This window comes from Nicotiana attenuata, unplaced genomic scaffold (assembly GCF_001879085.1).
Source record: "Nicotiana attenuata strain UT unplaced genomic scaffold, NIATTr2, whole genome shotgun sequence".
Lineage (NCBI taxonomy): Eukaryota > Viridiplantae > Streptophyta > Magnoliopsida > Solanales > Solanaceae > Nicotiana > Nicotiana attenuata.
The window spans coordinates 617,851-631,967 of NW_017670322.1; the positions used below are offsets into that span (position 1 = coordinate 617,851).

Here is a 14,117-nt window from a genome sequence, read left to right on the forward strand (position 1 = left end):
TCGGTTAATACATATGTTATAGTTGTTTTTTTATTAGAGGCAGAGAAGACAATGAAAGTGAACAATTAAGTGAAGGAAGCCACAGAAGAGAAGGATGGATGCAATCATGTTTAAGGTGAGAGGAAAAACATAACATGGTTGTTGAAGCACAAACAAATGCGAGCTACAGATACGTTGTTGAACTGATTGCCTCTAATCAAGACTCTTTTACGTAATTATCCTTTGTAACCATTCTTTTTATTTGTATAATTGTGTTTTAAGATAAATAAGAAATTCTCTAGAACTTGAGGCTCTTTTTAGAGAAAGGGGTGAAGCTGCAGTCACATGTGGTTACTCTATGCAGACAAGTGCTCCTATCGAGGACATGCCCCCGATAGGAGGGTATGGAGGTCGAGGATTAGGGTTGTGGGTTGACAGGCAGTTTAGAGTTTCGTCTAATATTAGTACTAGTCTTGTATTTTCCTATTCATAGCCTCTTGCTATTATATGATGTGTCATTATTTCTAGTAGGATTGGCTCTATTCTGATAGCGTCATTGTTTATTGCTTCATTTCTACTTTCGGAAATAAACTCTCTACCGGATAAGGTAGGGGTAAGATACGCCTACAATTTACCCTCCCCAGAACCTAATTGTGGGATTCTACTGGATTTTTTATTGTTGTTGTTGTACTTTTTTAATGAAAAATTTGCTATGAAGTTTAGATATACCAATCTCAAGGGGAAGTAAAAAAGAAAAGGAAATGAAATTAAGGAACATAATTTACGAAGAAATAGTCTCCTAACACCAAATGCCATGTTTATTTAAAGATGAAAATGTAACAGCAAACAATACAAGATTAAAACAACTGTTATAGACCACAACTGACTTATTTTAAGGAAGGAAATCAACCCTAGTACATTGACATACCAAAACAGAATCCCTCTAATAAAACATTGCAACAAAAGAACTCAATCAATTCTCCTTTTCCTCATCAATTGCAGCATTTGCAGCAGCATGATCCTCATCAAAGACCAAATCCCACTGCCCTTCCCACTTGAGAAAGAACTCTGTATCTTCCAAATACTTCACCCTATGTACATCCCCAGCTGGAGTAAACAAATAATCTCCAACACCCAAATCATATTTCTTCCCTTTACTCAAATTCCACACCCTTTTACTCCCCTTGAACACCACAAGATCATGCCCAAATGTATGGTGATGAGCTGGCTCAACACTCCCTGCAGTGAATTTCACAAAAGCTGAAGTAGGACTCTCCCTCACTATTGTCATTGACCCACCTGGCATTATTTCCACTGGCTTAAACTCTCTGTCCTTTACCAAAGAACATAGATTACAATTCCCAGATTCCCCTTTTTCTCCACTTTCCAGAGATGGCCCCAAAGTTCCAATCTTTGACATTTCAGTAATCGAATTTTCCAAGAATTGGTCAATTTCGTCAGGCCATGGGTTTGATCCAGAAGCCGGGCAGGGAGACCTAAAGGGTGTTTCTAGAAACGTCTTGAGAACTTCGGCAGCTACTTCCGGCGTAGTATTCATGCCGGAGACGGCGAGAACGTTGCAATTATTGATGGAACGAGCATTGCGGGCTTCATCAGGGTTGAGACACGTGGCTGCATAAACGCCGGGGAATTTGTTAGCGAAGATGGCAACTCCGACGCCGGTACCACAGGCGACGAGTCCACGTGTCTCGACGGCGGGGTTATTATTAGCGGCTTGGCTAACTCGGCGGCCGATTTCTTCGCCGACGGAGTAGTATTTGTCGGTGCCGAGGTCTTCGACTTCGATGTTGAGAGCGCGGAGTTGGGAGAGTAAGGTGTCTTTGAGGTTGCAGCCGAATGAATCGGCGCCGGCGATGATTTTCAAGGGTCGTTTCGTTGATTCTTGAGCCATTGGAGATATGATTTGACTTACTTTGACTTGCTATGAGCTGAGTTACTGTGAATATATGTGTTGGAAATATTAATACTGCTTATTGATTTGTTTAGCATGTGAAGATCACATGATCCAAAATTTAACTTCACGTGATTAGGTAATTAAGAATAGGCATTTTAATACGACAGCGGATTTTGTGGCTATTTTATATATATATATATATATATAAAATGTATTTTTAATATATTAACTAGGAAATGCAATTATTTTTGACTGACGGGCTACATGTGTAACTTAATTTAAACGTCTTTTCTTTATGAGTTGATTTTCTTTAATTTTTATGTGAATATACAAGAAGTTAATTCAATTGATAAGGATAATTAAGTTAACTTTCTCTTTGTGCCTAAGAAAAAAACTAGAGTCTAATAGGTTACGATTCTCAATAGTGGTACAGCAATAAAAATGTCAAGCGATTAATAGGTAAGAAGAAAAAAGTTAACTTTCTTTTTTAGAACTAGGAAAATGGGAAATGAAAAAATCTCTTTTTTTACTCCAAAACAAATAAACTTCCATTAAATTAAAATAAATAAAACAAGTGTACTTTATGAAATGTCACTTGAAAATATCTATTGGTTTGAAAATATCTTCTGTATTTTTCTAGGAAATGCTATTAGTTCTGCGTGTTTTTTCTCCTAATTTTTAGTCAATCGTGGAATCTATCACGTAGTCCTCCACAAATTCTTTGGTAGCCATTTTTTGCAGCGACTTACATATTCTCTGCAAATAATAAAGCCAATAACCGATGAAATTTACAATCTTTCCAAACCTTAGATCAATCATAAATTTATAATTTATAAATCAAGCAACACAATAAAATAGTAAATATTTAAACGTTCGTAAATTCACAAGCTCGCATTTCAGTAAAGTGATTCTCCATACCTACCACAATATGCACTATATAATAAGTGTATTCTATAAAGTTTTGACATTATGTGTATCGTTTGACAAATATCACACTAAGCCTGTATACGGTAGAAATCGGGGCTACCCGATTTTATTCTTTGGTCGAGATAGGAGTGTCACATTGAAAAACCAGGACGTCGAGTCATCCCGAGGTCGACCTCGATTGTGGACAGAAGGAGGCAGACTTCGAGTGACACCGGCATGGCTTGATAACGGAAAAAGTGAGATATTCCGCGATTGGTCGAGAATTGTGGCATGAATCTCGGAACGGATCGTCTGCAGCGGTTAATTAGATGTTAATATGATTTCCTACTATAATTAGAAGTGTACCTTATTTAGGACTCCTCCATTATATAAAGAGGGATCCCATTCATTTGTAAGCATCACTGTCCACTGATAAGAATATATACATTCATTATTTTCCTGCTATTTCATTTACTGTTCACCAGAGTTGCTTTATCATTTGCTATTCTTATTATCACACCCCGAGACTACCACAAGTCGAGGTCGAGATTTGGCTAGCATACTAGTTTGATTTATTTTGTTCTCTAATTTATCCATTTAATTCCTTGTTTATCAATTGGTATTGGATTGAATCACATATCCTTAAAACCACAATATAAGTTTAATTGTTACTCGAATTTTAGGGTAAATAGTTTGGCGCCCACCGTGGGGCTAAGGATAATAGTGATTGTTCGGCGCTAATTCTGATAACACACATTATTTCACGCTTGTTCTTGTCAAGTATTTTTGCTCTCAAGTTAAAACATGTCAAACTCACAAAACACACCCACACATGGTGATGATGGTCTCGAGTTTCACGGGGAAGACGACTATGTAATTGCTCCAGGAGCCGGGGTGCCACCGGCTAATCTCGGGGGAGCACCAGTTGCCGATCCAGTCGATGTCAGTTTGCACGTTGCTCTAAATGCGGACCTAGGCGCGGACCCCGAAGGGAGTGTACGCAGGGAAGGCCGATCTGGTGGTCAAGGTACACAAAGCAGAGGAGGCGGAAGAGTTAGTCTCCAGGTGATATTCGAGATGCTACAGGCTCAATAGGCCGCTATTGTGCAGTTGCAAAATCAACATGGGACTCCAAGTGGGGTCGATCCAGAAATCACTCGCCATACAGAGCTAGTGCCAGAAAGGTCGAATGGTAACGAATCGAGGACTGATCCTGCAATAATGAAAATGCTCAAAGAGCTCACCAAAAGAATTGAATCAGAAGAGAAGAAAATCGAAGCTAATGATAAAAAAGTGGAAACATACAACTCCCGAGTTGATCAGATACCGGAGGCACCCTCGATCCTAAAGGGTTTGAATTTGAAAAAGTTCGTGCAGAAGCCTTTTCCTCAAAGTGCGGCTCTGAAGCCCACTCCTAAGAAGTTCCGTATGCTGGACATACCTAAGTACAACGGGACCACCGATCCTAATGAACACATCACTTCGTACACGTGCGGAATAAAGGGAAATGACCTAGAAGATGATGAAATCGAATTTGTGTTGTTGAAAAAGTTCGGAGAAACCCTTTCGAAGGGAGCAATGATTTGGTATCACAACCTGCCACCAAATTCCATCGACTCATTTTCTTTGTTAGCAGATTCTTTCATAAAGGCACACGCAGAGGCCATAAAGGTCGCAACAAGAAAATCGAACCTTTCCAAGATAAGACAAAGGGACAACGAAATGCTGAGGGAGTTCATATCCCGATTTCAAATGGAACGCATGGAGTTGCCACCGGTCACAGATGATTGGGCCGTCCAAGCTCTCACCCAAGGGTTGAACGAGCGGAGTTCGATAGCATCACGTCAGTTGAAACAAATTTTGATCGAGTATCCAGCTGTAACTTGGGCAGATGTGCACAATTGGTATCAATCGAAGATCAGGCTCGAGGACGACCAATTAGGAGCCCCTTCCGATTCAGTACATCCAAACGGGTCGATAGTTAAAACCCAGAGGGACGTCGATAGGGAGCCAAGGTCGAACAGAGAACGATATCAACCATATACCGCAAATTGAAGAAACAATGGTTCAGGACGCAATTCCGCCCGGAATGATCGAAGAAGTGATCGAGGACAGATTCTCGGGGACTTATGAGCAAAACTGGTTTTGATAAGCATGCTGATCCTACAGAGGCACCTCGGTTGTCGAAATATAACTTTAGCATCCACGCATCAGGCATTGTATCGACAATCGGAAGGATCAAAGATACTAGGTGGCCCAAACCCATACAGATTGATCCTTCCCAAAGAAACCCAAATTTGATGTGCAAGTATCATGGCACGCATGGTCACAAGACCGAGGATTGCAAGCGATTAAGGGAGGATGTAGCCCGTCTATTCAATGAGGGCCACCTTCGAGAGTTCCTAAGCGATCGAGCCAAGAATTATTTCAGAGAAAGGGACGCCAACAGGAAAAATGAACAGAAGGAACCCCAACATGTCATTCATATGATCGTCGGTGGGGTCGACATTCCACAGGGACCCATATTCAAATGCACTAAGGTATCAATCACTAGTGAAAAACGAACCTGATATTATGTGCCCGAAGGCTCCTTATCATTCAACGATGAAGAAGCAGAAGGCATTTCTCAGCCCTACAATGACGCTCTGGTAATTTCTATCTTATTAAATAAAGTTCAAGTTAAGCGTGTTTTAGTGGATCCAGGTAGCTCGGCGAATATCATCCGATCGAGGGTCGTGGAGCAGCTCGACCTACAAGATCAAATCGTGCTCGCAGCTCAGGCCTTAAACGACTTCAATATGGCTAGTGAAACAACTAAAGGGGAGATTATTTTACCGGTGAACGTGGCTGGAACCATTCAAGATACCAAATTCCACGTGATCGAGGGCGACATGAGGTATAATGCCCTACTCGGAAGGCCTTGGATCCACAATGTGAGGGCAGTCCCCTCGACTCTCCACCAAATGATGAAATTCCCGACGTAGGACGGTGTAAAAATAGTAGACGGGGAGCAGCATGCTGCAACGGAAATGTTTGTGGTTGATGAGGTAACGCCGATATCGACGTTATCAACCTCGGAAAGGTCAAGCATCAAAGGTAAACTGGAAGCCAAATAGCAATCACACCCACCAGTATCGACCGAATCGGGGAAGCAAGACACAGAAAAGAAGAAGAAGAAGAAGAGTATTTTCTAACTCCTCGAACTTTTATTGTTCCCGAAGATTCTGACGCCACCAAATCAACAGCCGAAGAGCTGGAACAGGTTATATTGATCGAGTACCTACCCGAGCGAAAGGTATACCTGGGAACGGGATTAACCCCCAAATTCAAGAAAAAGCTTATGCAATTTCTTATTGATAACATAGATTATTTTGCTTGGTCCCATTTAGACATAATAGGGATCCCACCGGAGATAACCACGCATCGGCTAAGCCTTGACCCTAGGTTCAAATCGATGAAGCAAAAGAGGAGACCCCAGTCTGAGGTAAAGCACACATTCATAAAGGACGAGGTAACTAAACTCCTCAAAATATGGTCCATTCGGGAGGTAAAATATCCCAAATGGTTAGCCAATGTAGTCGTAGTCCCTAAAAAAAGGAACAAACTTAGAATGTGTGTAGATTATAAAGATTTAAATAAGGCCTGTCCCAAAGATTCTTTTCCACTGCCTAACATCGATCGCATGATTGACGCCACGGCTAGCCACGAGATCCTTGCCTTTCTCGATGCATTTCGGGTACAATCAAATTCAAATGAACCCGAAAGACCAGGAAAAGACTTTATTTATCACCAAGTATGGAACATATTGCTATAATGTAATGCCCTCCGGGCTAAAAAATGTAGGAGCTACTTACCAACGCCTAGTAAATAAAATGTTTGAAGGACAAATAGGTAAATCAATGGAAGTTTATATCGCCGACATGCTAGTTAAGTCCCTCCACGCAGAGGACTATTTGGCTCATTTGCAGGAAACGTTCGAGATTTTGAGGAAATATAACATGAAGCTCAACCACGAGAAATGTGCTTTCGAGGTCGGTTCGAGCAAATTCCTGGGCTTCATGGTGTCGAATTGGGGGATCGAGATCAACCCCGATAAAATCAAGGCCATCGAGGACATAACCATCACGGACAGTGTAAAAGCCGTGTAGAGGCTGACTGGACGGATAGCTATTTTAGGCCGATTCATCTCGAGGTCGTTGGATCGAAGCCACAGATTTTTCTCTCTACTCAAAAAGAAGAACGATTTTACCTGGACCCCGGAATGCCAACAGGCATTAGAGGAATTAAAGCGATACCTATCGAGCCCACCACTGCTTCACACTCCAAAGGCAGATGAGAAACTTTACTTGTACTTGGCGTCCTAGTTTGAGAAGAGCAAGGTACAGCAATTTCCCGTTTATTATGTAAGTAGAACCTTAGGAGAAGCAGAAACTAGATATTCACACTTAGAGAAATTGGCACTTGCACTGATAAGCGCCTCTAGAAAGTTAAAACCATACTTTCAATGTCACCCCATATGCGTGTTAACCACTTACCCACTTTGTAATATTTTGCACAAGCCCGAACTATCGAGCCGATGGGCCAATGGGCCATCGAACTCAGTGGGTACGATATCGAGTATCAACCCCGAACGGCCATCAAGTCTCAAATTTTAGCGGACTTCGTGGCCGATTTTACGCCAACCACCGTACCCGAAGTTGAAAAGGAACTTTTGTTAAAATCGGGCACATCATTGGGGCATGGACCCTTTTCACAAACGGAGCTTTGAATGAGAAGGGGTCCGGGCTAGGTATCGTTTTGAAGCCGCCCACGGGTAGCACTATTAGGCAGTCTATCAAAATTTCTAGGTTGACTACCAATGAAGCTGAGTACGAGGCCATGATTGCAGGTCTCGATCTAGATAAAAGCTTGGGAGCAGAAGTCATTGAAGCCAAATGTGACTCCTTACTGGTGGTGAACCAAGTAAACAAAACCTTCGAAGTTCGAGAGGATAAAATGCAAAGGTATTTGGACAAGCTGCAGGTAACTTTGTACCTCGAGAACAAAACAGTGAGGCCGATGCGCTTGCAAATTTGGGGTCATCAGTCGAGGAAGACGAGATCAGCTTGGGGACTGTCGTTCAACTCTCGAGATCTGTGATCGAGGAAGGTCATGCCAAGATAAACTCTACAAGCTTAACCTGGGATTGGAGGAATAAATATATTGAATACTTGAAGAACGGAAAGCTCCCATCGAACCCTAAAGAGTTGAGGGCCTTACGAACCAACGCTGCTCGATTCACATTGGATGAAGATGGAACACTATATAGAAGGACATTCGATGGACCATTGGCAGTATGTTTAGGGCCAGGAGACACTGATTATGTTTTACAATGAAGGCACTAGTGGGAACCACTCTGGCACCGAATCACTGATTCACAAAATCATTAGAGCAGGATACTACTAGGATAACATGTAAAAGGGCACTAAGGAGTTTGTTCGAAAGTGTGATAAATGTCAAAGGTTTGCACCGATGATCCATCAGCCTGGAGAACAACTTCATTCAGTCCTATCCCCATGGCCATTCATGAATGGGGGATCGATATCATCGGCCCTCTGCCAACTACCCCAGGTAAAGCTAAGTTCGTTTTATTTATAACAGACTATTTCTCTAAATGGGTCGAAGCACAGGCGTTTGAGAAAGGTGAGAGAGAAAGAGGTTATAGACTTCATCTGGGATCACATCGTATGTCGATTTAGGATACCCACCGAAATAGTGTGTGACAATGGAAAACAATTTATCGGCAGCAAAGTAACGAAATTGCTCGAAGACCACAAAATAAAAAGGATATTATCAACGTCGTATCACCCTAGTGGGAACGGACAGGCCGAATCAACGAACAAGACTATCACTCAGAACTTAAAGAAAAGGTTGAACGACGCTAAGGGGAAGTGGAGAGAAATTTTACCCGAAGTCCTTTGGGCATATCGAACGACATCAAAGTCAAGTACGCGGGCAACCTCGTTTTCCTTAGTATATGGCTCCGAGGCCTTGATTTCGGTCGAAGTCAGGTAACCTAGTGCCAGATTTCGACATGCAACGGAAGAATCAAATCACGAGGCTATGAGTAGTAGCCTCGAACTATTGGATGAAAAACGAGAAGTTGCACTCGTTCGGATGGCTGCGCAAAAGCAAAGACTCGAGAGATATTATAATAGAAGAGCCAACCTTCGCCACTTTAGAATCGGGGACTTAGTTCTGAGGAAAGTCACCCTCAATATTCGAGACCGAACGAAGGGAAACTAAGCCCAAATTGGGAAGGACCATATCGGGTCCTCGGTGTCATCTTACAAACTTGGCACAATGGAGGGCGAACTATTGCCAAACAATTGAAATATATCACTCCTCAAACAGTATTATTATTAAGGTATGACTTTCCCCCTTTCCATTTGTACTTGATACTAACCTATTGTAGGTGTTCGATCGAAGACGTCGAGAAACTCTTCAACACGAGGACCTTAGGTTTCAAAGCACGCGTTGCACTCTTTTTCCCTTAGATCGATTTTTATCCCAAGTGGGTTTTTCCGGCGAGGTTTTTAACGAGGCAACAATTATGTGCTACCTGAGGAAAATCCAACAGTTTCCAAGGCTTCTTTGCAATCAACCTCGAATACTGGGGGGCATCACCCTTGGATGTTATATTTTCGAGGAAAGTACTTCATGACAAAGGGTCTCGATAGGGAAACTTTGTAATGGGCAAAACGATCGAATGAACTGTGTCCATATAGATTAGTCGAGCCCCGATGGTAAAACATGTACGCATATATAAATTATTCCAAGAAGCAGTCTTTCTATATCAAACATCTTGTGTCTCAAAGAAAATTTTCTACTATACGAGCTCCATACTTACGATTTTGTGAGAAATAGCTCAAGGGCCAAGCGCAAATATACCTCGAACACTCGGGGACTGTCATTGATGATCGACATATTCGAGTTATCTAAACTCGAATTCATAAGACCTCAAAGAGGCACCCCTCGATCTATAGGCCAAGCCCATCATTCTCGGGGACTAACACTTCGAAGTTTTATTGGGGAATAAGCCCAAGAGGCATACCCAAAGGCTACGGCCAAATTAATGTGGTTCGGAGACATCCGAATCCCGAAATAAAAATAGGCCTTCGAATTCTTTGAAAAATTGGTTTAAAAAAGGCTACCCTCGGCAAATAATCAAAAGGGTTTCGATAAAATCAGCCCTCGAAAAACCTTAAGAGGTATCAAATTATCTTAACACAAACGTGATAAGGCACAAAAAACAGATGGGGTTCAATCGACATCGAACCCTCAAAAACCCAATGGGTAAAGAAATACATGATAAGGCATAAAGAAACTTTTACTAAGTATTTTAAGCCGAAAGAGGGGAATAATAGCCATCTTATAGGGGCCATATTGGCGCAATCTAAAGAGCCTAAGGGCCAATACACTTAGAGTTCGAGATCTTGTTCTTGCTCCATCCGAACCTAAGGGTTCGACTATTCCGAGCCCAAATAAAAAGTGACTTGACTATGGCTCGGGCACTCATCACTATTCGACACAAACTCTAAAGGGCCCATGCTTCAAGTTCGAACCTTATTCGAACTCGACTGTGGTGACTTCGAGGAAGCCACCCAAAACCAAAATCTCGAACGCACCGTTCAAAGCATAAGATTGTGCTAAAGTTTTACAAGGCAAAAAACGTGTTTGTAGATTAAAATTGAGAAGGCATTCAAAAGGTAAAATTTCTTTATATATATGGGAAAAAATATCTACAAGGGACCGACGGGGGTCTTACAAAAAGAAAAGGAAAAATAAAATCCTAACTATGCCCGGGGCTGGTTTCTCCTTCAGGGGCAGCTTCTCCTTCGGGCCCCTCGTCGTTATCAGACCCGCCTTGGCTGCCTTCATCATCATCGTCATCATCGGAGGAGACAAGCAACCCGGCATCAACTTCAAGCGCCTTAGCTTGAGCTATCTCTTTGGAGAGGTCAAAACCTCGAGCATGGATTTCCTCGAGGGTCTCCCTCCGGGATTGGCACTTCGCCAAGTCATTGCTCCATCGCTCTCGATCAGAAGCCTCCCTTAGCTACGTTTGAGCAGCCTCGGCATCGGCCAGGTACACGGCTATGGACTTATTAGCCATGGTCTTTGTCTTCCCGGCCTCCGCAAGCTCGGCTTCAAGCTCCTCGATCCTTTTGGCCTGGGCTGAGCTTTTCTCTTTAATGCTCCGAAGTTGGACCTCGGCCGATGACAGTTTGGCCAAGGTAGACTCTTTCTCCGCAGCAAGGTGGTCCATGTTCTCGTTCCACCGATCACAGTCAGCTTTGATTTGATCGACTTCCCCCCGGAGCAGCTCGATCCTTTCCAGCTTTTGCTGCAACTGAGATATTGAAGTATTAGCCTCTACAGTTGGGTCGAGACCGTACTCTTTCAAAAGGATAGTTACCTGCTCGTCTAGCTCAGCCTCTTCCTTACGAGCCTGGGCCAAGTCTGCTCGGAGGTCCCTAATCTCCTCTTCTTTCTGCACATAGAGGCGTTTGAGGGCGTCTCTCTCCTCAGTAAGCCTTTTGAGATCGACCTCACACCGGTTCAGCTCGGTTTGGGATTTGGTGAACGCTTCCCGATGAAGCATCACAACCTATGGAGAAAGGAAAGAAATCAAACAGAAGGAAATAGAAGCAAACATAATAATGGGGGGTGAAGTTTACTTGGTTTAGGAGACGCTGGGCCTCATCAAAAACGATTGTCGCATCTAGGTCGAAAATATCATCGACCCCTGTAAGGCAGCCACAAAATATGTCTTCCTATCGTGGGTCGTTCCCACATTGGGGGTCTCCATAGATCGAGCCTTCTGAAATTGCCCTTCAGAAAATTCAGGGCCGGGCGGCGAATAATCAATATTGATTGCCCCAAGAAAGTCACTTGGGGCACTCTCTCCCTTCTGAAAAGCCCCAGAACCGGACCCTTCGGGCACTCTCGCCGGTTGTTCATCACGGCAGGAAATATCTTCGGCCCCCGATGACTCAGGGACTTTGCTCGGAGCACCTTCCGAGATCTCCTCGGTTCGAGGGTGAGTCTCCTCGACCATCACCAGCCCAACTGCTTTTGAAGCTTCGACGCTTCCCCTCTTTCGAGGCACCAGCTCACAACCAGCATCTCCCCCCTCCTCTTCTTCATCTCGTAACTTTTGGGCTACGTCGGCAGATAGAGCGGCGGAGTCGTCCTTCGACTTACGAGCCTTATTCTTCTTAGGCTTCGGGGTATCAGAAGGTGAGGCCCTTCTCCTTTTCTTGTCCTTAGCCGGCTTGGGAGTCACCTCTTCCCCCAGGCGGGGCCAGCCTCATTTCAGCATCCCCGAGGCCTGCATAAAAAGTAGTCAAGTATAAAAGAAACGTTTTAGAAAAAGGCGTCGAAAGCATACAGGATAAGCTTACCATGATTCTTGGCCTCCCATCTGCCCCTTGACAAGTCATGCCAGCAGCGGTCGGCATGGGAGGAAGTCAAGGCCAACTTCCGAACCCAATCTTCGAGGTCGGGGACCGCGTGAGGCATCTAGTCAATTACATAAAGCAAAAAACGAAGTTCGAAGACCAATAGGTAATACGTTACTTACTATCGGGGTTCCACTTCTCGAGGAACAACAGTTTCTCTTCTGGGATGAGGTCGCAGGTCCTTACCCGCACGAACCGGCTCATCCAACCCCGATCCTTGTCCTCATCGATGCTCGCAAAAAAGGACTTCGTTGATCGACGTTGGAGCTTGATACAACCGTAAGAGGTGGCTGAGAGTGAATTCCAACCCCTTGGTCTTGCTAGAAAAGAAGCGGAGCATGATCACTATATGCCAGAACGAGGGATGAACGTGGCCGAGGGTAACCTGGTACCTCTTGCAAAAGTCAACGATAACTGGGTCACGAGGACCCAATGTGAAGGGGTAAGTGTAGACACTTAGAAACCCCTCCACGTCAGTGGTAATACTCTCTTCGGGAGCGGGGATCTATACCACGACCTCGGCCCCCCCAGTTAAAATCTCTCTTCACAACCTCGAGATTTCCCGCCTTTATCGAGCAGATGTATCTCGACACATGTTCACATCGGCCAGGGACCGATGGAGAATTCTCGACTTTGAAGTCGGATTTTAAGACACAAGGACCGGGAACATACTCGTGAGGGAGCAGTTCCACTGGCGTTTTATCACCGGCCGGACGAAAAGAAGAGGAAGAAGCCTTCTCCTTTTGTGGGACGGTCTTGGAGGTTTTCGCCATTGATTCAGGTAGAAGGAAGCGGAAAGAGGTGAAGTTTGGTATTTTTAGTACTAACAAGATTGACTTAACGGGTGGTGGAAGAGAAGAGATGAAGAGAGTAAGAGACTCAAAGAACTTGGTGAAGGTGAAAGTAAAATTTTGATTCAACCAAAGAGCCTGTATTTATAGATTCACGGCGACGGTTCGATGGAGCTAGTGGCCGACCGACCACTGGCAAGCAGTAATGGTTTAGGAAATTGTACCGACAGGACGCTTCGGTCACCTTGATCGCGTACGTCACGGGGATGACATCACTATCGGGGTCTCCAGAAAATCGAGGCTCAAATCGTTTCTTATCATTTTACTCTAAGAAACGAGGGGACTATCTGCATACGGTAGAAATCTGGGCTACCCGATTTCATTCTTTGGTCGAGATAGGAATGTCACGTCGAAAAACCAGGACGTCGAGTCATCTCAAGGTCGACCTCGATTGCGGACAGAAGGAGGCACACTTCGAGTGACACCGGCGTGGCTTGATAACGGAAAAGGCGAGATATCCGTGATTGGTCGAGAATCGTGGCGTGAATCTCGGAACGGATCGATCTGTAGCGGTTAATTAGATGTTAATATGATTTCCTACTATAATTAGAAGTGTACCTTATTTAGGACTCCTCCATTATATAAAGAGGGATCCCATTCATTTGTAAGCATCATTGTCACTTTAAGAATATATACATTCATTATTTTCCTGCTATTTCACTTACTATTCACCAGAATTGCTTTATCGTTTGCTATTCTTATTATCACACCCCGAGACTACCACAAGTCGAGGTCGAGATTTGGCTAGCATACTGATTTGATTTATTTTGTTCTCTAATTTATCTATTTAATTCCTTGTTTATCAATTGGTATTGGATAGAATCACATATCATTAAAACCACAATATAAGTTTAATTGTTACTCGAATTTTCGGGTAAACAAAGCTGAAAAAAGTTATAATGATTTTTTAAAAAACATAATAATAAGGAGAAAGAATGTGCGAAAACAATTAACGATTAACTT

General features: G+C 43.4%; 2 protein-coding genes across 2 annotated transcripts; both read right to left on the minus strand.

Annotated features, from left to right (window-relative positions):
- Window positions 1–771: 771 nt before the first annotated feature.
- Window positions 772–1,953, minus strand: LOC109237859 (DNA-damage-repair/toleration protein DRT102). Its single transcript, XM_019404250.1, has one exon. The coding sequence runs from the start codon at window positions 1,889–1,891 to the stop codon at window positions 953–955; it is 939 nt and encodes a 312-aa protein (XP_019259795.1). The 5' UTR covers window positions 1,892–1,953; the 3' UTR covers window positions 772–952.
- An 8,678-nt stretch (window positions 1,954–10,631) lies between these two features.
- Window positions 10,632–13,076, minus strand: LOC109237835. The gene is made up of 5 exons (XM_019404224.1): window positions 12,855–13,076; window positions 12,247–12,364; window positions 11,637–12,130; window positions 10,903–11,450; window positions 10,632–10,836 (listed from the first exon to the last, which is right to left on the minus strand). The coding sequence occupies exons 1-5, from the start codon at window positions 13,074–13,076 to the stop codon at window positions 10,632–10,634; spliced, it is 1,587 nt and encodes a 528-aa protein (XP_019259769.1).
- Between the last annotated feature and the right edge of the window lie 1,041 nt (window positions 13,077–14,117).